We start from the raw sequence: 27,562 nt of genomic DNA, 5'->3' as shown, positions 1-27,562 counted from the left end.
ATTTGGGACTTCGTGCTTAGAAGAAGCCTTGGGGGGGGGGGCAGTATGAGCCTGGGAGCCATAGGTTATATTTCATAGGCCCCCCTTTTTTTTTTAAGTTTTTTTTTTTTTAACATTTATTTGTTTTTAAGACAGAGAGACAGAGCATGAACGGGGGAGGGTCAGAGAGAGGGAGACACAGAATCTGAAACAGGCTCCAGGCTCTGAGAGCCCAACGCGGGGCTCGAACTCACGGACCGCGAGATCATGACCTGAGCCGAAGTCGGCCGCTCAACCAACTGAGCCACCCAGGCGCCCCGGCCCCTTTTGGCTTCTGTGTGGAGAACAGACTGAAGAGAGCCCTGGGGCAGAACCCAGAGATGAGGCTGGGCCGGGACCGGGGGAGGGGAAGAGGTGGACAGTTGGGGGTTGAGGAAGTGAGCGGGCTAGGATCTGGACTCTGGCAGGGCTGCTCTGTCCTGCCAGCTCCCTGCAGCCCTCCCAGGGAGGCTGGGTCGACCCCACCCTTATGTATATGTGATCAGCAGCACAGATGCCACCTTGCAGAACATGACTGTTGACATGTCAGGGGATGGAGTGTCCTAAAGGAAGCCTGACTCCCCTCGTGTCCTTTTAGTGCTCCTTGTACTTCTGTGCCCTCCTGGAAGCTGCCTGGCTGCCTGTTCTCCAGTGAACCCACAAACACTTTAAGATGCCCGTGCCTCCTGATGATCCTTTCTCAAGTCTCCTAGACCTGGAGCGACATCTGGGTCCCCCCAGCCTTGGGCCCACCTCCCAGGCCTTCCCGTGCAGGAATGCCGAGCAGCTGGCACTCCTCCCCATCCCAGATTCAGGCTCCCATCCCCCTTCCGTCAGGAGGGCCACGACTTGGAAGATGATGGCAGATCATGATGGCCACCTGGTGCCTGGGACCTGTGTAGGCAGAGGGAGGAAGGCTGAGGTGGTATCCACCTGGCCTCAGACTGACAGATCCAGCCTGTGGGGGATGGGGTGGGCCTTCCAGACACGGAGCACCCAGACGGGCAAGACTCCTTGTTTTAGTGGAGCTAACATTCTAGATGAGGAGACAAGAAACAAAATAGAATACAGAACGCATCACACATCGGAAGGTTATACGTTCTATGGGGGTGGGGGGAGTATGAAAGGGGGGCAGAGATGAGTGTGGGAGAGATGGCAAGTTTAAGTTGGTCAGGGATGGCCCCGAGAAGGTTAACATTTGCCCTAAATTCTGAGAGCAGTGAAGATCCTTGGAAGTGTTCAAGGCCAAAGGAACAGTAGGTGCAAAGACACCCAGCTGAGAGCACCCCTGGCTCCTCAAAGAGAAGAGCGGTAGCGGGCTTCGGACAAGGAGACGAGCCCCTCTCGCTTCCTGCTAACTTCTTGCTGCAAGGCTTGTCTGGTTTATCTTCCACATTGGCTCAAAGGTCTCTCCCTCCTGTTTTGGGGATGGTGAGCTGGCCCAGGTGTAACCAGCCTCGGGGATGTAGTGTTGGGGGAGGGGACATAGAAGGCCGATGGCGCCACTCTTACCTCCTCCCTCAAAGGCACCAGCAGCCGCTGGATCTTTAAAAAGAAACACAAGTGGGAGAAGTAGGTCGCCCCTGCAGCAGCTCAGCCTCTTTTCTGGAGTGTCAGGAGGCAGGAGGAGCTGATGGAGTCCCAGCATCCCCCTTCACTGCATTCACCAGTCGTGACCTGGGGAAAGTCTGAAGGGGAAGGAGAATCAAATTCAGGGTTTGGTGAGTCACACGGTCGTGGCTGCAAACTATTCTGATGCCTCTTGGTTGTGTGATCTTGGGTAAGTCACTTAGCCTTTCTGTGGTTCAAGTTTTTCATCTATAAAATAGGGGTACAATACAGAAGCATCGGCAGTGTCAAGGTCCTTTTTCTTTTTTTAAGTTTATTTATTTGGAGAGAGAGAGAGAGCGTGGGCACGAGCACAAGCAGGGGAGGGGCAGAGAGGAGAGACAGAATCCCAAGCAGGCTTTGCACCATCAGCCCAGAACCCGGTACTCACCAACTGTGACATCATGACCTGAGCTGAGATCAAGAATCTGTCGCTTAACCGACTGCACCACCCAGGCGCCCCAGAGTCAAGTTCTAAAGCAAGGGCAATATTGATGAAGTCAACATTAACCCTGACATTATTTGAAACAGCTGTCATTATTCTCTGGGTGAAGCAGTTGGCTTGGGTTGGGGGACGTATGGTGACCTTTAAACGTGGGAGCAGCGCGAAGAGATGCTCAAGCAGAGACACGGTTGTAAACGGAGAGGCCTTTGTCTCCCATTTCAGATTAACAGTTGAGCACCAGCTCCTTGAGTTTCTTTTTTGCACTGTTTCTAGCTGAAGTAAATTTCTAGTTGAAGTAAGTTTGCTGTGTACAGGGCTGTTGTGAGAATTGCATTAGGAAATTGCCTGACAGGCAGTAGGGTAGGTCTTAAGAAATAGTGAAATGAGGGCACCTGACTGGCTCATTCCGTAGTGTGTGACTCTTGATCTTAGGGTTGTGAGTTTAAGCCCCACGTTGGGCATGGAGCCTCCCTTAAAAAAGGAGGGAAAAAGTCTGGATTCAGTACTCAAATCCACTAGATGGGGAGAGGAAGAAAGACTTCCATGATCACACAAGGGCCGATACCTTGGACCACAAAAGCAGGGTGGGTCACTTTATTCCGTCCAACTCTCCTCTCCCCCGAGGCTTGGCGCGGGACCAATGGGAACTTGACTTATTATCATTGTTATTTTCTTCTTGAAACTTGACATATTAAAAGAAGGTGAGCATTAAATTTTCTCGCCCATCTGCAACTCTCTCCCCACCTGACCCTTATCTGGAGCAATCCCCAACCCTGAACAGAAAACTCCCACACCCGTTCCCGAAACTTCCCGTCCCAGCCCCTCAATGTCACTCTTCCTTCTGCTCAATGCCCACCTCCGGGGGGGGGGGGGTTTCCAGACCCCCGGGTTTTGAGTCACAGCCAGAGTCCTTAAGCGCGGCAGAGCGGGCGCGCGGTGAGACGGGATTTGTAGTTCTGGGGCCTAGGGGCAAGCGAGGGAAGGCCATTGCGCATGCGTAGGCGGCGGGTTTCCGCACGTGTCTCTCCAGCCGGGTTTCGGTACAGCAAAGGTGGGAAACTGGATTGCTCCCGTAGGGAGTCTTCCCCAACTGAGTGGCGTTCGGCGCCATCAGGTCCTTCTGAAACCTGGGAGGCCCCAGTGGAGAGGTCTTCGGCACCTGTTTTTCATGAATGAACGGAGGGGGGCTGACTTTGCTAATGGAAAGTGGGCTGAGAAACATGTCTCCTTCCTCCAGGTTGGGGCAAAAACTGACCTGCCTGCCCTGAAACCAAAAAGTTCTTGAGGCAGTGCTGGCTTGCCCTTTGGGATTAGAGGCCTAGTTGATTAAGTCAATTCAGTAAATATTGGTTTAGGGTGTGGCTGAATACAGTGAAAGGACGGCCTTGAGGTGGGGGGGGGGGGGGTAAAAGCCACGTTTTTAAAGACAGTTTACGGCAGGCCTGGTAATGCTTAACTTGATGATCTCCAACCCAGCAAACTATTCTTATACCCATTTGACAAGTGGGGAAACCAAGGCTCAAAGCGGCAGGAGGTTGCCCACCTTGTTATTGGCCTGGCTAGGAAGAGGGAAACAGGCGCTCCAGGGTCTCCGGCTCCTCCCTACTATCCTGCTCTGTTCTTAAAAGGGGTGCCCTACTTTGTCCTCAGGTGGCGAAAGGATTACGAAGATGCCTTTCATCATGACCCTGCCCTTGCCTAAATTTCCTGGGCTCTTTCACCCTATTCAAAAGACTTAGGCCTTTTGCTTCGGCGTTTATTAATATCATTTAGAATTTCATATTCATGTGGGTTTTTCTCAGATCCGCATAAAAAGTATGAAACGGTACTGGAAAGCAAATAACACAAAATGTGGCAGAGGCTTCTTCAGGAACGCAAAGGTGCTCCGCTCCCTTTGTCCGGCTTTCCTTCCTTTGTCTCTGGGGTCTAAAATCCACCCTAGGCTAAGTCTTCTCTGGTCTTTCCACGAGGGCGCTTACTGTGCTCCTCCCAGGAGCATCCTCTGGATGCGAGGAGAAAGACACAGTTCAATTCCTGGAGGAGTGGGGGGACAGGCGCAACTAGCTGTGGCCGAGAGGTTACCGGGTCCACCAAACACCTGAAGTCCCCACGCGCCACCAAACTCCGCTCCCAGCAAAGAGCCGCTGTCAGGCGGGCGTGAGACACGCCGAGAAAACGAGACGCTGGGAAGACCTAACGGCCAGAGAGGCCAGGAGAGCCGCCTACTCTCCTGTCACGTGATCTGGTCTCGGCGGGGCCCGGTTCTCCCCGGAGCCAGGCCACGTGTTATGACTGCCTCTCCCCATTGGTTCAACTGGGCCAGTTTGAACGGTGTACGGAAGCCGCCGCGGCCCATCCACGGCCGCGTTTTTTTTTTTTTTTTTTCTTTTTCTTTTTTTTTTTTTTTATTCCCTCTCTTTGGCTCCCTCCTTCCGCGCGAGTCTCAGGAGAAGCCGCAGCGCAAGGCGCCGCTGCTGCCACCCGGGGCCCGGTAAGTGGGCCTTACCCGAAGCTTGACGGGCTCGGCCCGGGCTTGCGTTGACCCCCGCCGGGGTCCGGGTCTGCGCCGCGCGCGGCCCGGCCGTCGGGACCGCGCCTGACTGGGAAAGGCCGAGAACCCGGTTTGGGCCCCATTCTCGAGGCAGCGAGAACGGGCCGGGGCGGGGGAGGGGGAAACCGAGCCGGGCTTAGGGGGTGGGGCCTCGGAGCCCGGCCAGACTCTGGTGCCTCGAGAATCGGGCCAGTGGGGCGACTGGGGTCGGGCTGGAGGGGATCTGGGGGAAGCGTCTGGGGACTGCTTAGGGCCTGATTGGGGAACATCGCGAGGATCGGGTGTGTGTGTGGGGGGCTATTTTGGTGGAGCTTTGGCTGGGTCTGGTTGCGGGAGGCCTCAGTGAAAAGTTGGGGGGTCTTCTTGGACCGTGACAGGGAGGGGCGTCAGACTTCGTTCTAGAGGGCTTTGCTGGGTCTGACTTCGAGGCGTCGCTAGGATCCGTTGGGGGGAATGCTCCGGGCGGTGTTGGCGGCCAGGCCTAAATGGGGGAAGCTGCAGAGATCGGACGAAGTGGGTTTCCGGCTCGAGGTGGTGGGGGGCTTGGCCGAACTTGATTGGGGGAAACAGCAGAGATCCGTCAGCAGGAGTTAATGCTGACTGGGGCAGGGGGCGGGAGGGGGGGGAAAGACTTGGCCAGACCTGATTGGGGAAAGCGCCGGGGACCCGTCCAGGGGTCATCTTTCGTGGGGTGGGCGGGCTTGGCTGGCTGTCTTTCCGAGAGGGAACTCGGACCTGTCTGGGGATTGCTTCGGGCCCGATTAAGGGGAATCTATGGATGGAGTCTGGCTAGGCCAAAAAGAGGAGTCTGGCATCCGGCTCAGTTTGGAGGGACAGATTAGAGGAGGTGGCAGGGATCGGGACGATTGGAGCACCTTGAGGCCGTGCGTCTGGGGAGGCTCAGGGACCAGACCAAGGCGGAGGCGGCGGCTGGGATCTGGCGGAGCGTGAGGGCTGGATTTCGGAAGAAGAGGGTTCTTTGGGGACCGTGCCTGGACCAGGGAGACCGCAGGGTCCGGGGCGCTGTCGCGGTCTGGGGCAGGGCCGCTGGATGGAGAGGTGGCTGGGGACTTGCCTAACGGCCGTGAGGCTGGCGGAAGCCATAGGGCCCGTAGCCGGCGGAGGCAGCATGGGCTGCCCTGGGCCGAAGGCGCCGCGCTGGGCCTGATGAGGCCCCGCCGGGGCCCCGCCACCGCCTCCCGTGGCCCGCTTCCATATCCCCTCGCCTGCGCTCCCTAGCCTGAGACTGCGCGGACGTGGATGGCGCAGCTGGCGGGGACCCCGCACTTGGGCTGGTGTGGATCGGGCGACCCCCGCCTGTCCGCCGAGGGCGCTCCCGTCGTGCTGCCGCTGCGGCCACCTCCACGGCGGCTCAGCCCGGGGCTCACACGGGGCCCCTGGGACCCAGCGCTGACCCTGGCCCCTACCCCCGCAGCTCACCTCGCGCCATGGACTGGCAGCCAGATGAGCAGGGCCTGCAGCAGGTCCTGCAGCTGCTCAAAGACTCGCAGTCGCCGAACACAGCCACGCAGCGCATCGTGCAGGATGTATCCTTCCTTCCTTCCTTCCGGGCCCAGGGGGAACTGGGCAGACATCTGCAGCCCCTGAAGACCAGAGGAAGGGGCCCGCTCCCTAATCCCCAGACTCTTGTTCTGTCAGGAGCTACAATTGGCAGAGAAGCAGGGATCCAACCCCTTGGGTCCCACGTGCAGAGAAAATGTGGCCCTGTGGGGGAGGGGGAGGAGGAACACCTTTCACTGGCACTGGGCCTGTTCGGTTAGTTTCACCGTCAGGATTAATTTTTTTCAATTGAGGTTTGAAATACTCTGACTTAAAGGTTAAGATACTTCAACCATCAGCAGGTTTCACTTGAAAATATGACTTCCCTGCTTTTTTTCAAAAAGCAGGCAACGTGGGACTGGTGGCGAGCAGGACTGAGTAGCAGCCGCCTCCTTCAGACAGAGAGGCTCAGCCGTGCTCCCCCGCCACCTGGATGAGTTTCAGGTGCCTGAAGTGCTGTGTTATTCTGCAGGGAGGTTGACAGGTGGGGTCCCAGGAGCTAGCCACCTCATCCCAGTGGGCAGAGGGACTTTCAGCCACAGGACAGTGAGGGGACCCACCAGGGGAAGGCCCTTGTCTCCCAAGTCCCTTAACAGCCTGGCAGAAACTCAAACAACTGAACCAGTTTCCCGACTTCAACAACTACCTGATCTTTGTCCTGACCAGACTCAAGTCGGAAGGTATGTCCTCGGCGCCCCTCCACTCCAGCCGGACCCCGCTTTTTCCCCTGCGGTCCCCTGACCCTCGGCCCTCTTTCCCCAGACGAGCCGACCCGGTCCCTCAGCGGTCTCATCCTCAAGAACAACGTGAAGGCACATTACCAGAGCTTTCCGCCACCCGTGGCTGACTTCATCAAACAGGAGTGTCTCAACAACATTGGCGATGCCTCCTCACTCATCCGAGCCACCATAGGTGAGAGCGGGTAGCGGGAATCGGCCAGCGAGGACTCCTGAGTTCTCGCTGTCAGCTCAGGAGCTTTTCAGCCTGTTAAGAGTATCAGTTCACTGAAGGCTCCAGTACCGTGGTTGGTAGTTCCGTTACGGTTGCCATCTTACAGATGGGAAAACTGAGGCACAGAGATGTTAAGGGACTTACCCGGTAAGTGGCAGAGCTCGGAAGTGCCAGTGCAGGTCTGTGCTCTGAACCACTCCCCCCGAAATAGCCATTCTTTCTTTTGAGGCCACCACTCCGTGTCTAGGCCCCGAGGGTGTAGCACGTTAGAACCCGAGGCCTCCCTGTCCTGAGGAGTTGGGCGCCTTCGGCTATTTCTCCCCAGTAATGAGATGACACGGGAGTTAGTTTTGTGTTGGAGCCTTCCTGGCTCTCGGAGGGCTGCCTGAACAAGTTAAGGGAAGGACGGTGGAGAATTCTCCAGCCGTTTTCCCCCAAGCCTTTTCACTACTGATAAACACCAACTCAACACTTTGTTACCGGCTTGCTTTTTTTTCCCCCACCTTTACTGAGATGTACTTGACCCCCAATGGATTTATGTTGTTATTCTTTAAATTGTCAGCTTTTTAACGTTGCTTTTAGAAGAAAGTTGTATCTAGCTTTTTTTTTTTAAGTTTACTTGTTTAGTTTGAGAGAGAGAGAGAGAGAGAGAGAGAGAGAGAATGATCAGGGGAGGGGCAGAGAGAGAGAGGGACAGAGGATCCCAAGGGGGCTCGGTGCTGATAGCACAAAGCCCGAATTCAGGGCTTGAACTTGCGCACCGTGAGATCATGACCTGAGCCAAAGTCGGATGCTTAGCTGACTAAGACACCCAGGGCCCCCCCAAAGTTGTAGATAGCTTTTAAATGAAAAGATGTTTGTTTGCCATAAAGAGCAGGTAACCTTAAAAACATGCAACAAAGACACAAAAATAGTATTAAGTTGGAATAGATACTGGGCCTGCTAGAAGTGCTGATCTTGGGGCCTGCTTCCTCTGTTAAGTGACCCTTAGCCCCGATGATACCCACTGTGTGACCAGTAGAAGGATCTGGACTTCCCGAGTTCACTAGATAGCCAGGTTCTGCTCTAAGTGTTTGAATTAAGGCATTGAAGCTTCCGACACCCCTAGGGACCCATGGTGGGTTTTTTTTTCCCCCCTTTTGAGTCACAGAGGGGTTAGGACACGTGGCCAAGTTCGCACAGACAGGGACAGGGCTGGAACTGCACTCCCGAGTCCTCAGAGCCTACCCACCGCAGGTCACCCCTTTTCCAGCAGAAGCAGGAGCCAGAGTCATCTAGAGTGATGGCAGTGACAGCTTCACCCTGCTGGGGAAACACTGCCACCTCCTGGCTTTAAATCCTATGTCTACGTCACCCTCACCTGTGTTCCCTTTGGCCGTATTGGGCTCAGCCACCAGACCGCCTCATGGCCCTGGCCCTGCCCTTCATTCGCGTATTGTACTTCACACTTGGGCTTCCAGTCAGCGGTACGAGGCCTCCCCAAGGCCACGTGGTCCTGCACAACCTGCCTCTGTCACCTCAGCCCTCGCCTCCACCTGCTCCCCACCCTCACCACCCCCTGCTCAGCCCCTCTGGCTCCTCACCTGTCTTTGAGCACACCCAGCCTGCCTTTGCACCTGCCCGGGATGCCCTTTCCCCGGGGAGTTGGACAGCATCCCCTCATCTCCTTCAGGTCTTTCTCAGAGAGCTAAGCGTCACCTGGGCAAGGCCTGCTCCGGCCACCCTTTTTTAAATTGCTGTTCTTGGGGCTCCTGGCTGGGTCCGTCAGAAGAGCATTCGACTCTTGACCTCGGAGTCGTAAGTTCCAGCCCCACCTTGGGTGTAGAGTTACTCAAAAACTAAATAAACTTTATAAATTTTTTTTTTTTTTTTTACATTTTTTTTTTAATGTTTCTTTATTTTTGAGACAGAGAGAGACAGAGCATGAACGGGGGAGGGGCAGAGAGAGAGGGAGACACAGAATCCGAAACAGGCTCCAGGCTCCGAGCGGTCAGCACAGAGCCCGACACGGGGCTCGAACTCACGGACCGCGAGATCATGACCTGAGCTGAAGTCGGACACTTAACCGACTCAGCCACCCAGGCGCCCCTATAAAAATTTTGTTAAAAAAACGTTAAAAAAAATTGCTGCCCTCACTCTCAGCCCTTGCCGGCCATCTTCTCTGCTTTCTCTCCCCCCTTAGCTTTTGGCATCTAGCCTCCCAGTTCTTTTGCTGATTTATTTTTACCTCGGAGCCTCTCTCACTAGGCAGTCTGCTCCCAAGGGCAGGGCTTTTGTATGTAGCTCTGTGCTGCTTCCCGGGGCCTGCAACAGCTGGCTTACGGTAGGGCTCCGAGGATCTCGAGAGGAGCGTGTAGGGCTTCTGGGGGACCGCGAACGGACAGCCTGTGAGCCAGCGGAGCGAGTGCGGGGCAGGCCCGCACCCAGCCTGAGGCGGCGTCCTTTCCCGGCTGCCCCAGGCATTCTCATCACCACCATCGCTTCCAAGGGCGAGCTGCAGATGTGGCCCGAGCTGCTGCCCCAGCTGTGCAACCTGCTCAACTCGGAAGATTACAACACTTGCGAGGTAGGTGACCGGCTGTGGCCCGCCTGGGCGGGAGCCGGGGAGCCGGACTGGGGTTCACATCCGTCTGCCCGCTCCTCTCCACCCAGGGGGCCTTCGGAGCCCTGCAGAAGATCTGCGAAGACTCATCTGAGCTCCTGGACAGCGATGCCCTCAACAGGCCCCTCAACATCATGATCCCCAAGTTCTTACAGTTTTTCAAGCACTGCAGCCCAAAGATCCGGTGGGTGTGGCTTCCCAGCGTGGGGGTGGGGGTCTGTGGAGGGGCTGGGCGTGGGCGGAGTCAGGGCCGACCCATGTGCCCCCTCCCTGCCAGGTCCCATGCCATAGCCTGTGTGAACCAGTTCATCATGGACCGGGCCCAGGCGCTGATGGACAACATCGACACCTTCATCGAGGTGGGCTGCCGGGCTGAGGGTGAGCAGGGCAAGGGCCGAGGGCCCGGCTGCAGCTGATCCCACCCTCCCTGCAGCACCTGTTCGCCCTGGCCGTGGACGACGACCCTGAGGTGCGGAAGAACGTGTGCCGTGCCCTGGTGATGCTGCTGGAAGTGCGGATCGACAGGCTCATCCCCCACATGCACAGCATCATCCAGGTGTGCATGGCTAGCCCCGGCGTGCTGTGGGGTGGGCGGCAGGCGGGGAGTCACCCCGGGCTGGGCCAGGCCTTAGCCTTTTTCCCACCCTGCCCTAGTACATGCTGCAGAGGACCCAGGACCACGATGAGAACGTGGCTCTGGAGGCCTGTGAGTTCTGGCTGACGCTGGCCGAGCAGCCCATCTGCAAGGAAGTCCTGGCCTCCCACCTGGTCCAGTGAGTGCCACTGCTGCCCTCTGTCCCACCTCAGCCCCCACCCCTCGCTGTACTCTGCCTTCCCTCTGGTTGTCTCCTGTGTTAGTCTCGGTCTGTGTTCTCTGTCTCCGCTTACTTTCGATCCCTGTGCGTTTCTGGTTGGCAGGCGATAAGAAGATAATTTCCAATGACTTAAAAATGTGGGGGCTCCTGGGTGGCTCAGTGGGTTAAGCGTCCGGCTTCAGCTCAGGTCATGATCTCACACTCTGTGAGTTTGAGCCCCGCGTCGGGCTCTGTGCTGTCAGTTCAGAGCCTGGAGCCTGCTTCGGATTCTGTGTCTCCCTCTCTCTCTGCCCCTCCCCTACTCGTGCTCTGTCTCTCTCTGTCTCTCAAAAATGAATGTTAAAAAAAAAAAATTTTTTTTTAAATGCGGTCAATTATAGGTGAAAGAAATGAAAAATCAGCAGAGGCTGCAGGCATAGCTGGATCCAGGTGCTCAAAGGATATCAAAGATGTCTGTGTAGTCTCAGACCTACTCCTGTGTTGGCTTTGTCCTCAGGCACGACCTTCCCTCATGGTAGTGCTGTGGTCTTCTGCTTACCTTCAAGCTTAGGAACCTCAGAATAAAGAAATTCTCTCTCAACCAGTATCTCCAGCAAAAGTCCTAGGGCTCACCTTCCTTGGCCAACTTGGATCACTCGCCTATCCCCGAGTCATGAATCATTTTCTCCTGAGGTGCGTGGGCACCAGCTGAGGGCGCCTGGCTGCCCTGCCTGTTTCTTCTCCAATCTGGCCCATCCCAGGGAAGGGCCTCATGTCCTTGCCTTACAGCATGCTAGGGTTCGGCCACCGTTTGAAGCTCTCTGGCGTTTTCAGGGGTCTGGACTTCATTGAGTGGCCAGGTCTGGGTCAAGAGCCCTCGTGGGGAGCCAGGAGTCATGTCATGACATGCTCTGTCCCAGGCACCATGGTTGACTAGGTTGGGATAATAGCCCTAAGTTCCACACACTGCCCCTTGGCTCCTTGTTGCTTCCGTTTTGCCCAGGCTGTGAGCCCTCCTGGGGACCCCTGCGTCCCATCCCAGTGAACAGCCTCTCTCCCCACAGGTTGATCCCCATCCTGGTAAACGGGATGAAGTACTCAGAAATCGACATCATTCTGCTCAAGGTCAGTCTGGGCCGACCGGCGGGCGTGAACAGGCAGGTGAGGGCTGGGGCGTTGGGGCTGCGGGCCCTGGTGGTGCTTAGTGATCTGTCCGGCCTTCCACAGGGGGACGTGGAAGAGGACGAGGCGGTCCCCGACAGCGAGCAGGACATCAAGCCACGTTTCCATAAGTCGCGCACAGTGACGCTGCCCCATGAGGCCGAGCGGCCTGATGGCTCGGAGGACGCAGAGGACGATGACGACGACGATGCTTTGTCCGACTGGAATCTGAGTGCGTGGCCTGGCCTGTGGGGCCTGGGGGGTCGGGGGCAGGAAGCCCAGGGGCTGCCTCTGGGGAGGTGATGAGGGGCCTCCTCAGAGCAGATCGTGACGACTCTAATCACGATCTCTGATCCTGGGGATACGGTCCAGGAGGCTGGCAGCCACCCAAAGAGCCTCCCTGCTTCTCCCCCCCTCCCCCACCCCTCCCGTCCCAGGGAAGTGCTCGGCAGCTGCACTGGACGTCCTGGCCAACGTCTTCCGGGAGGAGCTGCTACCCCACCTTCTCCCCCTGCTCAAGGGGCTCCTTTTCCACCCTGAGTGGGTGGTCAAAGAGTCGGGCATCCTGGTGCTGGGCGCCATCGCGGAGGGTGAGTGCCTCTCCGGCCTGGTAGGGGCCTGGCCCCTGAGCCCCTCACTGGTGCGGGACGGTACGGGGCGGCCCAGGCAGGGCTGTGCCCGGGGTGTGGCCGCACAGCACGGGCGACGCCACCCCCAGGTTCTCTCTGAGGCCTGCCCTGCGCCCTCCAGACAGCTCTGGGATGTGAGTCTTCCCCACGGCCCGTGGGCCTGAATGGAACCCCCGAACCCCACAGTGCACGCCCCCCCTTGAATTCTCACAGACAGCGGTTCTGCGAGGCTGTCGGCACGGTTACAGTCGGAAAAGCGACAGGCAGCCTGCAACGCTTGCCCCACGGCTGGCAGCCCGGTCCCCCGGGCTCAGCGCAAGCCCGATGAGGTGGGGCGCGTAGATGAAGAAACTGGGGTGCGGGGAGATTGACGCCGTTTCCCCGGTCACCCAGGGCGCGGCTGGGCTTTAGCCTGCCACCGGCTCCCTGGCCTGTGAATCAGAAGTGTCCACTGGTGGTGTTTACACGGACCTCTGTCCTTTTCTCGCCTTTTGCGCTCCTTCGTCCCGGTGGGACGTACGGCTTGAGTTACAGGCGTCACCAGTGCCCGCCTCAGCCTCCAGGCCTCTCATAAAAGGTTCAGACACGACAACAGGAGCCGTGTGTTTAAAGTTTGTCTAAGGAAAGATTTCCTCACATAACCGGCCCAACGTACGTTACGTTAGCACGGGAACGTGAATTAACGGGTTATGTCAGGTGTCCTAGCTTTTAGCGGAAAAGGGTCTCGAGGGATTGACCCATAACTGGTAAAAATAGTTCTTGGGTCTTGGATCATTAGATGGCGTGCTGTTATCTGTGTTCTCCGAACAAGAGATTCATTTGTGGCTTTTTTTCTTTTTAAAAAAAGATGAAAAATAGAAAAAGCACAAATACCCCAGAAATGTTTCAGAAGAAAAGTACTTGGGGTGCCTGGCTGGCTTATTCAGTTGAGCGTGTAGCTCTTGATTTTGGGCTCGTGAGTTCGAGCCCCACGTTGGGCGTAGAGCGCAGGTTGAAAAAGGAAAGTTACTTCCCGACCATTTTGGTCACCGTGCTGCCCGGCCATCTGTGAAGTAATGAGTGACAGTCACGGGGTGGAGCCAGTGGAGGGGAAAGGCTTGTCCTGATGCTGCTTCCCATCGTGGCTGTGCCTTTCACCGTTTCTGTGACTGAGCCATCATGTCTGTGATTCAACCTCCCAGCCTCAGTGTCCCCCCCCCCCCCCCCCCATGGCAGGTGCCACTGAGCTCTCTGCAGAGGGTGAGGTGTGGCCAGGCCCGGCTGGGCTCAGGCTTGCCCTTGTGCTGGTGCTTGCAGGCTGCATGCAGGGCATGGTGCCCTACCTGCCCGAGCTGATCCCGCACCTCATCCAGTGCCTGTCAGACAAGAAGGCCCTGGTCCGCTCCATTGCCTGCTGGACGCTGAGCCGCTATGCCCACTGGGTGGTCAGTCAGCCACCTGACATGCACCTCAAGCCTCTGATGACAGAGCTGCTCAAGCGCATCCTGGATGGCAACAAGAGGGTGCAGGAGGCGGCCTGCAGGTGACCCTCAAGCGCTGACCCCACGGCCCCCACCCCTGCCCCACTGGCTGCCTCCTGGGAAGTGATGATACTCCTGACCCTTGACGTCACGCTGATCTCTCACGTATTCGTACTGGCTGATCCCGGGTGCATGCCCTCCCCACAGCCCCACCCAGGGCCCAGCCCCGCCTGTGGCCGCCCCCCTAAACCCCTTCCCCACTCCAGTGCCTTCGCCACCCTGGAGGAGGAGGCCTGCACAGAGCTGGTGCCCTACCTCAGCTATATCCTCGACACCCTCGTCTTCGCCTTCGGCAAGTACCAGCACAAGAACCTGCTCATCCTCTACGACGCCATCGGCACCCTGGCTGACTCTGTGGGCCACCACCTCAACCAGCCGGTGAGGCCCCACGGCATCTCCCTCTCTTGATCCTCACGCCCCTTTGCGTCCAGTGGCCTGGCGGCAACCTCGTGTCGCACTCCGGGGACATGGCCGTGACCTCGAGAGGCAGACAGACGGACCCGGCCCCCGCCCTCACCCTGCTCCCAGTCTAGCGGGGGAAACGGTTATGCGACAGTGTGGCAAGTGCTGTGCCGGGGAAACTCGGGCCTGCGGAACCAGGAAGCGCCGACCTGGGCTCCGATGGGGGCGGAGAGGGGAGGCTGGGGCTAGGGACGAGAAGGGCCTGGGGGTCTGGCTGGATGGCAAGGCCCTGTAGGGCCCCATGAGCCACAGCAAGGAGCCCAGACCTCATCACTCGGGCGATAGGTGCCTCTGAGTCACGAAGAGCCCTGCGGGTTCCAGGCTGCCACCCCCGTGCGGGGGGCCCCAACTTCACGCTTCCTTTTCAGGAATACATCCAGAAGCTGATGCCTCCGCTGATCCAGAAGTGGAACGAGCTCAAGGACGAAGACAAGGACCTCTTCCCTCTGCTAGAGGTGGGTGGCCTCCAGGCCCTCTCCCAAAGCCCTGCCCCATCCTTCCTGAGTTCACCTCTCCTGCCTTCCGCCCGACCAGTGCCTGTCATCGGTGGCCACCGCCCTGCAGAGCGGCTTCCTGCCCTACTGTGAGCCAGTCTACCAGCGCTGCGTCACCCTGGTGCAGAAGACCCTGGCCCAGGCCATGGTGAGCATCGCACCACCCCTGCCCCGCCGCCCGCTCCTCTGCGGCTGCCCCAGCCCGGGCCCGCTCCCCTTACCCGCCTGCCCCATCTGTGCCCAGATGTACACCCAGCACCCTGAGCAGTATGAGGCCCCCGACAAGGACTTCATGATCGTGGCACTGGACCTGCTCAGCGGCCTGGCCGAGGGCCTGGGCGGCCACGTGGAACAGCTGGTGGCCCGCAGCAACATCATGACGCTGCTCTTCCAGTGCATGCAGGTGGGCGGGCCCCTCGCAAGCCTGACTTGCGGCCCGGGGTGTGCCCCGCGGACAACAGGAGAAAGGGACCCATAGGAAAAAAAAAAGCTTGTACTTATTTTAAAAAGTGATTCAAAGAAGACATGAGTAAAATCTCGTTGAAAAACAAGGAGCTCCCAGCTGGCTCAGTCCGGGGAGCATGTGACTCTTGATCCCGGGGTCGTGAGTTCGAGCCCCATGTTGGGCATAGAGATTACTAACAAAAACAAAGGTAGAAAGAGGAAATAGGAAAGCATAAGCCCCTCCAACTTGACGTATGTGCGCACCCCCAGTGTCTCCGGACGGGCAGCAGTTAACCCCTGCCCCTTCCTATAGCGGTACCGTGAGCGAAGCCCTGCAGTTCACGGGCCCCGAGTGCCCGTGATGGGGCCTTTAGCTTCCATGATGGGAAGTGGCAGGGTCAGGCCGTTCTCCAGGGGCTGCTCCCCTAGCTGGCCTGCCGGGAGGGATTAGTTTGGGACCCCTGCTGGTTGGCGGGAGGGGCATCTTGCCACGCCAGCCCTGCTCTGACCCCCCAGGACTCCATGCCTGAGGTCCGGCAGAGTTCCTTCGCCCTCCTGGGAGATCTCACCAAAGCCTGCTTCATCCACGTCAAGCCCTGTATCGGTATGACGCCCATCTTGTCACCCCCATGACCCCAGCCCTGGCCTCGAGTGATGGAGAAACGACCCTGGGAGGACAATGACCAAATCGGGATGTATTCGTACTGTCTGATGGGGTCTGCCCGGCCAGGCCCGGGAGCTCACCCTGGCCGGCCCCCCTGCCCAGCACTCTTCTTTCTCTCCACCAGCCGAGTTCATGCCCATCCTGGGCACCAACCTGAACCCTGAGTTCATCTCTGTCTGCAACAATGCCACCTGGGCCATCGGCGAGATCTGCATGCAGATGGGTGAGTGTGCTGCAAGTTGACGGGCCCCGCGCTGTCACCCACATCGGTCTGTTCCCTGCTGAGGGCAGGCCCCTGGCCGTGCCTGCCAGGCCCCTGGGGAGAGAGCCCCGGTGCTCCTTGAGGATTGCCGCAGTTGGTCTGGCAAGAAGACCTCTCTGAGTGGTTTCCGCCGGGAGACTCCCAAATAGCTGAAAGGCCGTCTGTGATTGGTCTTCCTAAAGAGGCAGGACAGGCGGCCTGTTCTGACTGGACTTTTGGCGACCTCCCGCCCCCACGCAGTCGGCCCACTGGGATTGGTTGGGAGACTTTGGCGGCTTTCTCCCTCCCCACCTACCCCCACAGGGAGTCTGGGCAATGCGGTCTCGCCCCGGTGTTGGAGCTGTGACTCCAAGGAAGCTTCTGGCGTTTGGAAGGCTTGGGTCTGCCCCTGGTTGGCCACGGGTCCTGAGCGGGGGACCAGCTGGAGAATGTTCTCCGTTCCCTCGGTGGTTGCAGGGGGTCAGTGCATAGATGCAGCTGAGGTCAGCATGGGTGGTCTGGGCTGTGCGGGGCTCTGACTGACCGGTCCCCCAGGGGCAGAGATGCAGCCCTACGTGCAGATGGTCCTCAACAACCTGGTGGAGATCATCAACCGGCCCAACACCCCCAAGACGCTGCTGGAAAACACAGGTGGGCACCAGGCCTGAGCCGTTGCCGTCCCCTTACCTGGATGGGGTTCCCAGCCGGGAGGGTAGTGCCGAAGAGACCTTGGGAAAGAAGCAGGGAAGGTTTCTGGGAAGACGTGGAAGGGGGTTCTGAGGAGAGCCCCGAGAAAGGTGTGGGCCTCAGGGGAGACCCCGGTTGGGCCTGTTCCCTTGGGGCCCATGGGGCGGGGCGGGTGCCTCGTGCCAGAGGCCCCGCCACGTACCGTCCCGGGGCCGCTCGGGGTTGCAGGTCGCCTGACGAGTCCCTCTGCCATTCCAGCCATCACCATCGGCCGCCTGGGCTACGTGTGCCCACAGGAGGTGGCACCCATGCTGCAGCAGTTCATCCGGCCTTGGTGTGTGCCCCCCTGCGTGGGGCCTGCGTACGGTGGGCCGGGCGGCAGGGCGGGGGGGGGGGGTGGGGGGCAGGCCCGCCCCTAAGTGCACGCGTCCTGGCCCATCGCCCGCCGAACCCTCGCTCCCGCCACCCTGTGTAGAAACACAGCACACCCCGGCCCCACCACCCGCTGACCTGCCGCTCCCCACTGACCCCCCCGCCCCCCTGCCCCCCTCCACCACAGATGCCCATCCTGCCCCAGCCCTGCCGGCTCACTGCCTGCTGCTCACCTCCCCCACAGGTGCACGTCCCTCAGGAACATCAGGGACAACGAGGAGAAGGACTCGGCTTTCCGAGGCATCTGCATGATGATAGGCGTCAACCCCGGGGGCGTCGTGCAGGTTGGGGCAGCTGGGCCTGGAGGGAAGGCACGGGGGCCGGGCCCGGCGGCCCCTCACACGGGACCTGTCGTGTTTCAGGACTTTATTTTCTTCTGCGACGCCGTGGCTTCCTGGGTGAGCCCGAAGGATGACCTTCGGGACATGTTTTATAAGGTGAGCTCCCCCGTGGCCCTGCCGCGATCCCTGCGAGTCGGGGGGAGGGAGGCCGAGCTCCTCTCGCTCTGGCCTGGGGCGCCCCTCACCCCCCTGCCCCCCGGCCTCCCCGCAGATTCTCCACGGCTTCAAAGACCAAGTCGGGGAGGAGAACTGGCAGCAGTTTTCTGAGCAGTTCCCGCCTCTGCTCAAGGAGAGGCTGGCCGCCTTCTATGGGGTCTAGATGAGCCTCGCGACCGCCAGGTGAGGAGGCTGCCCGCGAGGGCGCTGTGGCTGTTGTAGGGGGGCGGAGGGGTGCAGGCCCTGACCCCCGCCTTTCCCCACAGGTTTCTGTCTGCGTCGTTGGAGGGGTTGCTGGGGAGCACGCTGCGTCCGGAAGTCGCCGTGCCCTGGTCGAGGGGGGTTAGGGAGGAGTGAGCGGGACCCAAATCCAGACGCCTTCCCCGTCCACCTACCTGCCACGGGTGTGTGTGGCCTGCCGGCCAGCGGGCGAGTGGGTGGGGTCTCCACACTCATCCTACAAACAGGGGAGGGGGGTGGGACTTCTTGGCAGCAAGGGCCCTTTGCTCAATCGGGGTCGTCTCGGGCAGCCCACCTGGGCCAGCCTCGTGGGAGGGAAGATTCAACACGGCCGACCGAATCCGGCTTAGGATGAGGCGAGGGGAAAGCAGGCGGGGAGGGGGGTCCTTGTAGAGACACGTACACTCACATGTACACACGTGGCCACACGCATGTGCGGCGCTGCAGCCAGCCAGGCTGGGCCAGCCGCCCCACCATTTCCCCGACTGCATGGAGACAGTAGAATTAGTGAACCCCTGAGTTAACCCGTAAGGCCTTCCGTGTAACCTGCATCTAGAGTTTAAGAAGCTTCTGCTGTTTTGCCGGAATTGGTGACTGGGGAGGGCTGGGTGGGTTGGGGGGCCTCCGCCGGGACCCTGGGGCGGGGGAAGAGGACGGCTGTCTTCAGGCCGCCCGAGTCCGCTCGCGCACGCTTCGGACCTGCTCCGCACACTTCCTGCCGGCTCTGTGGCATCCACAGCCTGTGCGTCCCCCTCCTTGTTGTGTCCCAGCCAGAAGAGTGGGGACTGCCGGAGTGGCCGAGGCTGGCCAGAGGTTGCCCTTTCTCCCCCCACTGTGCTCCAGTGACTTTTGAGGACGCTGGGCCAGGACCTTTTTCCTGAAGAGGGCTGGGGGCAGCCAGAGCTGCTGACCTCTACTCCCTGCGTCTCTCCATAAGCAAGTCCGTTTCAAGGGCAGTCTGTTTCTCTGTGCTTCTTAAGAGCCCTCCTCTCAGGTTCCAGCCTGAGTTTTAACACGAGGGCTGGGGCCGGGGCATTTAATTGGTGGGGACAGAGGATGAAAGTTCAGGCTTTGGCAGCAAGAAGGAAATGAAGGGCTTTGGAGGAGGAGAAGGTGGTACACCCCCTGACCCCACTCTCTCTGTCCCTGGGGCTTCCTGTCTTCATGGCTCCCAGCGGGCTACAGGACCCCACCAGATAGGGGCAGTGATTCTAGGGAACCTTCTGGGAATGGTTGGAGATGCAGTCACAGTGTGGGCGGCACTCCTAGAGGGGCGAGGGGGGTATGGTCACTTCTCACTTGGCCTCAGAACTGAACCGGGCCCTGCAGCCCCCTTAATGTTTTCCTTTTTCTCCTCCCTTACTTTTTGCTTTTCTGGGGGTCGTTTTGTGGGGCTTTGACTGGATTCCTACATCCTGGGACTTGTCCCATTCATCCCCGCAGGGCCCTGGACCCGGCCCCGTTATAGCCTTGTGTCTTCTCCCAGACAGGGTTGGGCCCTGCCTCGATTCCAAGGGATACATGGTGCACATTCCATAAACTCAGCTGGCTTCCTTACCCTGTCAGACTCCCAACAGGTCTCTGGAAGCCATTTGTTTAAAAAAAAAAAAAAAAAAAAAAAGGAAAAAAAAATTAGGTACCATTGAATTTTTTGGTAATCCAGTTCTTTGGGGCATCCTCTACTGGGCTTTGGGGGTTGTGGGTGGAGCGGCTGGCTGCTGGGATTGGTAACCCCTTCTCCACCCAGGATGGGGGGCTCCAGCCATTCAGGAAAGGGAGCCTGGTTCTAGTTTTCTTTCTTCTTCTTCTTCTTTTTTTTTTTTTTTTTAAGAAAACTATTTAATTTTTTAATTTATTTTTGGTTGATTTTTGCACAACGAAGTTTCAGCTTCTCAACCTTCCTCCCTGCCCAGGGCTGCAGACCCTGACTGGCCTCGATCTGCAGTTCCTCTGTTTTCCACATCCCTCCTTCCCCCTCCCCCTCCTCCTCCTACGGGCTCCAGGGTCTGTCCATTTGTTACTGTGCCGTGCTGGGGATTGGCGCCGAGGTGGCGTGAGATTCCACTTGTGTAGAACTTTGTTGAGTAAAGATCAGTTTCTTGTGAAACACTTGGTCTCCATCCAGCCTCCTGTATCCTCGGCTTTGGCAGTAAAGACGTGGAGGGGCTTGCCTGGGACGCTTTAGAAGTAGGGATGCACAGGACTCAGGAAATCATTGGCGGAGTAGGGAAGTAGGTAACCATTAACAGGGTACATTTCTCGGTACCTGGAGCCTCTCACTTTTCTTCCCAGTGAAATGGAAAGGTGAAAGTGAATGACTAAGATTAGATGTCCTAACATACACATGTAGTGTGTTCTCCAGAATGTAATTACAGGTCTCTTGAATTCAGTAAAAGGGAGCCTTTAGTGTTGCAGATCCCCATCTGCCTTAGACCAAACTAAGGGGCAAAGCCTTGCAGCACTCCTCTCCGCCTAACCCCACAACTCCGGGTCATGGGGCAGGTTAGATGTTTTTGTAAAAAGCTCGGCACCAGGCCTCTTGGAGGTGTAATAAGTATGAGTGACAGTTACTGAGGCAAATGAAAAACTGCTAAGCTCTTGGGGACACACAGCCTCAGAATACAATCTTGTTGCAACCTCAATAGGGCCCAAAGTCACGTGCATCATCTTGGGGGAGAAAAGCGGACACGGACATACATCCAGCATCCATTCAACACACATTTTTAGCGAGGGCACAGGAGATAAGCAGTGCAACAGTGATCTGTCCCATAGAGAAAAAGAGAGGAGGGGAAAGAACATTGGGAAAATGGTCAGTGTTACCGTAGGGTACTGTGGGGAGGCCTCACTGTGAAGGTGGTAACCGTTAAGCATCCGACTTCTGCTCAGGTCATGATCTCGAGGCTCCTGATTTCAAGCCCCGCATGGAGCTCTGTGCTGACAGCCCAGAGCCTGGAGCCTGCATCCAATTCTGCGTCTCCCTCTCTGCCCTTCCCCCGCTTGCACTCTCTCTCTCTCTCTCTGTCTCAAAGATAAATGAACATTTAAAAAAAGAGTGAGGCAGAGAAAAACAGCAAGTGCTCTGGGATATTTATATGGCTCGGTTAACACCGCCTGGCTCAAAAGAGGCTTTCAGTAAGTAAGAGAGAAATAACGATTATAGGGAATTCAGAGATTTGTTTCACCGAGGACTCTGCAGTACAACTGCACCTTTCTGGCTCCGGAAGGAGAGACAGGAGTTGAAGTCCCTATAAAAGCCCCAGACTTTGAACTCAGAAGAGAGACTGCATTTCTAAGCCCAGTGTCTCCTGTGAGCGATGCCTTTGGCCGAGCCGCGTCAAACCGGAGTCGGCTGGCCGTCTGTATCAGGACCGCCACAGATGCCTGTTTAACAAACGCTGGGAGCAGGAATCTACATTTTCCAGCCCAGGGCCCACGGGGCTGTACCGTGGGAGCCCTCAAAAACAGTGGGGTCCTACGGTCCGGCCGGTTTCCGCGCGCGCCACTCGCTTCCGGTTGGCGCTGCAACATCATTAAGCGGCGCCGGAAGTGCCTTCGCGCTGCCTAGGAGACGGGACGCGGGGCCGTCGGCTGACAGGGCCGGGCTGGCCGCGCCCACTCGGTCGCCATGGAGCTTCCCCCAGGGCCTCGCGACGATCCCCGCGCCTGGGACGATGACTCGGACCCGGAGCCTGAGCCCGACCCCGACGCGCAGGCCGAGGCTTACGTGGCCCGCGTGCTCAGCCCGCCGAAAGTCGGGCAGGCGCTCCCGCGCGCGCCTTTGCTGTCGGCTCCGGTCGCGTCCCCTGGCGCCCTGGAGCCGCGGGCGGCGTCCAAGGGTCCGCCCGTGGGCGTCCCGGGCCTGCTGAGCCTTCCTCCGGAGCTGCTGCTCGAGATCTGCGCCTACCTAGACGCGCGTCTGGTGCTCCACGTCCTGCCGCGCGTGTGCCACACGCTGCGCGACCTCGTGCGTGACCATGTCACCTGGAGACTACGCGCGCAGCGCCGCGTACGAGCGCCCTACCCAGTGGTGGAAGGTGCGCGCGCCTGGGGGGCCGGGGTCAGCTGCCCAGATTAGGTTTGGGGCAGGGGATTAGATACCTGGGGTGCTGTGAGCAGAGTCCTGGAGCAGGCTTCCTGGTTGTTCCGGCTTGGGTGGAGGCTGAGGTAGTTACCGATGGTGCCAAAGCCCCTGACCTTCCGGGTGGACCGTGAACCAGATGCTTGGGGTTCCGGGGCTGTGGAGATTTATCCTGGGGGGTTGGGGTCCCTGAACTCAGGACCCAAGGATCCTCAGGCTTGGGGTCCGGTGGTTGACACAGGGACTTGAAGTCTCAGCTTCTGGACTCTCTTGGGGGCTCAGGGTAAGCCAAAGAATCCTCTGAGTATAGACGCTGAGCTAGCAACTGGTGATCCAAAGCCCCTCACTCTTAGACTCTTGACCTAGGTAGGAGTGAGGAATGGTCTAAAGGTCCAGAGCCTGCAACCCTTGAACCCAATCTAGAGTTTAGAGGTTAGGATACCCACAATCACAGATCCCCAAGCCCAGGGTCTAGCCTGATCTTAGGCAAGGGCTGGTGGTAATTCGTCCTGAACCTGAGGTCATTGGTCCCTGGGGGATAAGACAGCTTTAGTGACCTTGAATTGATGAGACTTTTCTGAACAGCTTGATAAACATAGTTCCTGGAGCCCCATTATACCACTGACTCTCTGCACCTGGGGCTTGAGTTCTACATCTTGACAGAGCTCCCAAGTTTACAGATTTGACAACACTAATTTGACAACACTTCATCGGGTCTGGTTAAGATCATTGATGCAAAAAGTCCTAGTTCCGAGGCTTAGCCTGAGGGTTGAGGCAGGACCTTAACGTCCTGAGGCTACTATCCTCAGGGTTGGGGGGGGGGGGCGGTGCTGAGGCCTGGGAAAGCGGCACTGAGTCTCCAGTTACCCAATTTTTGGAAACTGGGGTGAGTTGTTCTAGACCTGCTTGGAAGGCTGGTGGGCTGGTGGTCCCAAAGCTAGATCCCGGGCCTCCTTGGGTGGGGTGAGGGCTTCCGGGGTGGGGACGGGGGGGGCGGTTTCCAAGTCTGGTGAAGGTTGGGCTTCCCGGAAGCCAGAGGTGGGCTTGGAGCTGGTGTGGATGTTGGGATTCCTGCCCACTGGGGACTCTGCTCACGGTGCCCCACAGAGGAGGACTTTGACTGGCCGACGGCCTGCATTGAGCTGGAGCAACACCTGTCGCGCTGGGCCGAGGACGGGCGCTGGGCTGAGTACTTCTGCCTGGCCGACGGACACTTTGCTTCCATCGACTCCGTGCTGCTGCTCCAGGTGAAGCAGGGGCGGTGGGGGGCAGGCAGGGGTGGGCTTGGGTGACCCCGACAACACCACCTCACTCTCTTCCCAGGGTGGGACGCTTTGTCTGTCAGGCTCCCGAGATCGCAACGTCAACCTGTGGGACCTGCGGCAGCTCGGGGTGGAGCCCAGCCGAGTTCTAGTCAAGGCCCTGGGCACCCAGAAGAACAGCACCCACAAGGTGAGGGGTTGGGAGGCCATAAATAAATATTTTGAAAAGGGGGGGAGGTTGCCTGGGGGGCTCAGTCGGTTGAGCGTCCGATTCTGGATTCCGGCTCCAGTCATGATCTCACGGTTCCTGAGTTTGAGCTTCACTGGGCTCTGCACTGGCAGCGCAGAGCCTGCTTGGGACTCTCTGCCCCTCCTTGAGCTCTTTCTCTCTCTCCCTCTCAGGTAGAGAGAGAGAGAGAGAGAGAGAGAGAGAGAGAGAGAAAAATAGAAAAATAAAAAAAAAAAAAAAGGAAGCCAGACAGGGGTAGGAGGGGAGAAGCCTGGGTTGGGCGCCGTGGCTAAGGGCGTGAGTTTTCTTTGGCACTGGACCTCAGAGATTTAAATCTTGACATTGTGACATTGGATGAGACGTAGGGCTTCTCTGGGCCTCTGTTTCTACTTTGTGTGGGGTCCGGATGAGAATGAATGGGATGAACGCACACTAAGAGCTTCGCTTAGGCTGGGACACACCACAGGCGCTCGGTGGTCGTCAGGCAGACCTTGAGAGGCACAGGGCACGGCAGGTGGCAGTTACGAGGCTGCCGGCGGGGATCACAAAGCTCTGAGCATGGCTGGCATCTCGGGAGAAATGGCTGTGGAGGGCACCTCCACCAGTCATTGAGGTGGTCTAGGCAGGTGGCCAGGAGCTTGGTCTCAGAGCCAGGCTACTGGGTTCAAATCCCCACTCTGCTACTTTCTGGCTGTGTGACCTTGGGCACAGGATGCAACCTCTCTGTGCTCCAGTCTCTTCATTTGTAGAATGGGACACAATTACAGTACTGTCCTCAGAGAGTCTGGCGGGGGGTGGGGGGGACTTAGTCACCAGCCAGTGCTTTGTGCATGTTAGCTCCTGAGACAGGGGCTGTGTTTTGTTTTGTTTTGTTTTTTTAATTTAACGTTTATTTATTTTTGGGACAGAGAGAGACAGAGCATGAACAGGGGAGGGGCAGAGAGAGAGGGAGACACAGAATCGGAAACAGGCTCCAGGCTCCGAGCCATCGGCCCAGAGCCCGACGCGGGGCTCGAACTCATGGACCGCGAGATCGTGACCTGGCTGAAGTCGGACGCTCAACCGACTGCGCCACCCAGGCGCCTAGGGGCTGTTTTTTGTGCCCATCTTCTCAGTGAAGAAACTGAAGGAGGGTACTTCATTTGCTCAGGCCATGGAGTGAAGGCCCCATTTTTTTTTTTTTTTAATTAAAAAAAATTTTTTTTAACATTTGTTTGTTTTTCAGAGACAGAGACAGCAGGAGCGGGGGAGGGTCAGAGACCGAGGGAGGGAGACACAGAATCTGAAACAGGCTCCAGGCTCTGAGCTGTCGGCACGCAGCCCGATGTAGGGCTCCAACCCACAAACCACGAGATCATGACCTGAGCTGAGGTTGGCCACTTAACCGCCTGAGCCACCCAGGCACCCCTAGTGGAGGCCCCGTTCTTAATCGCATTGTTAGGTGGCCTCAAACCACCACTGGTGCTGAGTCTCACAGGGATTTAGGAATATTCTGTGTGGGTGTGTACCCCTGGGCTCTAGAGTCAGACCCACGGACCTAAGTCCTAACCTCTACGTGGAGCTGACTTGTTCTGGGTCCCTGGGTCAGTTGTCTCCGTCCTCTGACCCTAAATTTTATTACCTCTGAGAGGGGGATGATCGCAGGTCTGGTCCACAGGGCTGGGTGTGGTCGCTGGCAGCGCTGGACCACCGCGTGTGCTCCGGTTCCTGGGACAGCACGGTGAAGCTCTGGGACATGGCGGCAGACGGGCAGCAGTTTGGCGAGATAAAGTGTGTGGGGTCCTGGGCAGCGGGGGCAGGGCAGGGCCGGGTGCTGCGCAGTCGCAGCCCCGACCTTGCGGTCCGTGTGTTCCCAGAGGCAAGGCGGCCGTGCTGTGTTTGTCCTACCGGCCTGACATCCTGGTGACTGGCACCTATGACAAGAAGGTGACCGTCTACGACCCCAGAGGTGGGCTAGGGGCCCTGGGGCCTAGGTGGGGAGAGCAGGGCCACCTGGGGTCTCCACGGTCATGCCGGGGAAGGAGACACTTGAACCTCACAGCCTGGCTGGGACGATAGTCACAACCAGAGGCTGACCACTCAAGAGTGGCCTGGGCTGTGCTGGGGGCAACCAAGGCAACTGGTGGGGGGGGGGCCGGGTGTTGGGGCAGAAGCCCCCCTCCAGCTGTGGCGAAGGATGGGAGGGCTCCGGAGGAGGGGCCTCTGAGCCTCAATGCTGTGGGAGGTGGAACAGCCCCCGAGAACCCTGGGTCCACCACTTTCTCCCTCTCAAGCTCGAACCGCAGTCTCCCCATCCGTAAAATGTGGATAATGACTCCAGCCCCATAGGGTTAACTGGAGGAGATGACAGTAAGAGCCTTGGTGGAGTAAATGTTCACATAAAAAGCCTAGGATAAACACTGCCCAGCATACGAGCCTTTTCTGTTGTCTGTCTATTTATTCTTCTTTTACTTGAAGGGCTGGGGCTCTTGGCCCAGGCACAGCCAGAGCAGGGTGATGGGTGATGGTGGGACTGGTCTCCAATCAGTCGGCAGGAGGAAGCGTTTTATGCTGGACTTGCCGAGGTCTGCTCTGCACTGCGAGCAGATGGGGTTGCGATGGGAGATGGGAGGGCAGAGACTTGGGGGTCCTGGATGGCCCAGATCCAGACGGGGCAGAAGAGAAAGACGGGACCACTTGCAGGATGCGGGTAGGCGGGGCAGACCAAGGATTCAGCCGAGTGGGGAGCGGCCTGGGGCCCCCTCCGAGGGGCTCTGACGTCTCCCTCCTCCCTGCATCACTCGCGAAGCGGGCCCGGCGCTGCTGAAGAGCAGGCGGCTGCACTCCAGCGCGGTGCTGGCGCTGCTGGCGGATGACCGTCACATCATCTCGGGCAGCGAGGACCACACACTCGTGGTGTTCGACCGCCGGGCCAACAGCGTCCTGCAGCGACTGCAGGTGCGCCCTCCCCTGCGGCCTGGAGGGACGGGGGCTGCGGCCTGGCCTGGCCTGAGCTGCCGTGTCCCGCCTCCCTCCCACAGCTGGATTCCTACCTGCTCTGCATGTCCTACCGGGAGCCCCAGCTCTGGGCTGGTGACAACCAGGGCCTGCTGCACGTCTTCGCCAACCACAGTGGCTGCTTCCAACTCGTCCGGGTCTGCCGGGGCTCTTGCCCCTTGCCCAACCGTCCCTGGGCCTCCTCCCTACCTCTCGACCCCTGGGTGGTTGTCGGGCTGGCGTTGGGAGAGCCCTTACCTGAGTGTCACCTGTTCCTCTTTTCTGCAGTCCTTTGACGTGGGCCACAGGTCTCAGATCACAGGCATCAAACACTCACTGGGGGCCTTGTACACCACGTCCACCGACAAGACCATCCGGGTGAGGCCCCAAGACAGGCTCCCTCCCCCCCCCGCCGGCCCCCCCCCCCCCCCCCCGCTGACGGTCAGAGGTGCACTTCCTGACCTTTGCCCATCGCCCCTCACCAGGTGCACGTGCCCACGGATCCACCGAGGACCATCTGCACCCGAAGCCACAACAATGTGCTAAACGGGGTAAGGCCCTGCCCTGTGCACCCACCCCAGCTGCCCAGAACGGCCCTGACTACTTCTGTCCCTGCCCTCCCAGATTTGTGCCGAGGGCAACCTGGTGGTAGCTGCCTCTGGGGGTCTATCGCTGGAGGTCTGGCGGCTGCAGGCCTGAGCAGGCGGACGTGGATGTGGATGTGGGTCTGCCGGCCCGCAGGCTGGGCCAGGGCTTCTGTTCTCGGGGGACCTTCCCCCACGCCGGTGCCGCCTCCGCCCTGTCCCGAAGGCCTGGGGCCCAAGGAGTCCGGGCCACAGTTAGGCAGTGTCCCTGGGCTGCGCCCCACGCCAGGGAAGGTGAGGTTGCCGTTCAGGCCCACCCAGGGGACTGCCTGCTCCCCTCCCTTGGGCCCAGTTTTTGTTACGGTTTGGACACCTGCTCTCCCTGGAGAGCAAAGGAGAAATAAACCTGATGTACTGGTGTCACCCGAGGGCT

General features: G+C 58.6%; 2 protein-coding genes and 1 non-coding gene across 7 annotated transcripts; all 3 read left to right on the top strand.

The window, feature by feature from the left end:
• Window positions 1-4,449: 4,449 nt before the first annotated feature.
• TNPO2 (transportin 2) lies at window positions 4,450-20,109 on the top strand. Of its 4 annotated transcripts, none has more exons than XM_040450027.1 (25): window positions 4,450-4,562; window positions 6,058-6,169; window positions 6,787-6,862; window positions 6,945-7,094; window positions 9,593-9,699; window positions 9,786-9,919; window positions 10,013-10,094; window positions 10,169-10,291; window positions 10,390-10,508; window positions 11,594-11,654; window positions 11,757-11,922; window positions 12,128-12,280; window positions 13,616-13,841; window positions 14,046-14,217; window positions 14,670-14,756; window positions 14,836-14,943; window positions 15,040-15,198; window positions 15,756-15,843; window positions 16,028-16,126; window positions 16,700-16,795; window positions 17,090-17,165; window positions 17,448-17,547; window positions 17,626-17,700; window positions 17,816-17,917; window positions 18,027-20,109. In XM_040450027.1, the coding sequence occupies exons 2-25, from the start codon at window positions 6,071-6,073 to the stop codon at window positions 18,105-18,107; spliced, it is 2,739 nt and encodes a 912-aa protein (XP_040305961.1). In that variant the 5' UTR covers window positions 4,450-4,562; window positions 6,058-6,070; the 3' UTR covers window positions 18,108-20,109. The 4 variants fall into 4 exon arrangements, with proteins under 4 accessions (XP_040305961.1, XP_040305959.1, XP_040305958.1 ...); XM_040450025.1 differs by having other exon boundaries at window positions 17,816-17,943; XM_040450024.1 differs by having other exon boundaries at window positions 17,060-17,165; window positions 17,816-17,943.
• LOC121014120 (small nucleolar RNA SNORD41) lies at window positions 13,897-13,966 on the top strand. Its single transcript, XR_005783049.1, has one exon. It is a non-coding gene; the product is annotated as a small nucleolar RNA SNORD41 (small nucleolar RNA).
• Window positions 20,110-21,003: 894 nt separating the features above from the next.
• FBXW9 (F-box and WD repeat domain containing 9) lies at window positions 21,004-27,552 on the top strand. 2 transcript variants are annotated; one of them, XM_040450003.1, is made up of 10 exons: window positions 21,004-22,034; window positions 23,186-23,325; window positions 23,402-23,530; window positions 25,200-25,339; window positions 25,426-25,517; window positions 26,358-26,506; window positions 26,590-26,703; window positions 26,834-26,923; window positions 27,031-27,096; window positions 27,170-27,552. In XM_040450003.1, exons 1-10 carry the CDS (start codon window positions 21,626-21,628, stop codon window positions 27,242-27,244), a joined length of 1,404 nt encoding a protein of 467 aa, XP_040305937.1. In that variant the 5' UTR covers window positions 21,004-21,625; the 3' UTR covers window positions 27,245-27,552. The 2 variants fall into 2 exon arrangements, with proteins under 2 accessions (XP_040305937.1, XP_040305938.1); XM_040450004.1 differs by having other exon boundaries at window positions 21,008-22,034; window positions 25,227-25,339.
• Window positions 27,553-27,562: the final 10 nt, after the last annotated feature.

This window comes from Herpailurus yagouaroundi, unplaced genomic scaffold, assembly GCF_014898765.1.
Source record: "Herpailurus yagouaroundi ecotype Mexico unplaced genomic scaffold, PumYag 200, whole genome shotgun sequence".
NCBI lineage: Eukaryota > Metazoa > Chordata > Mammalia > Carnivora > Felidae > Herpailurus > Herpailurus yagouaroundi.
This window is presented reverse-complemented; position numbering and strand designations above follow the sequence as displayed.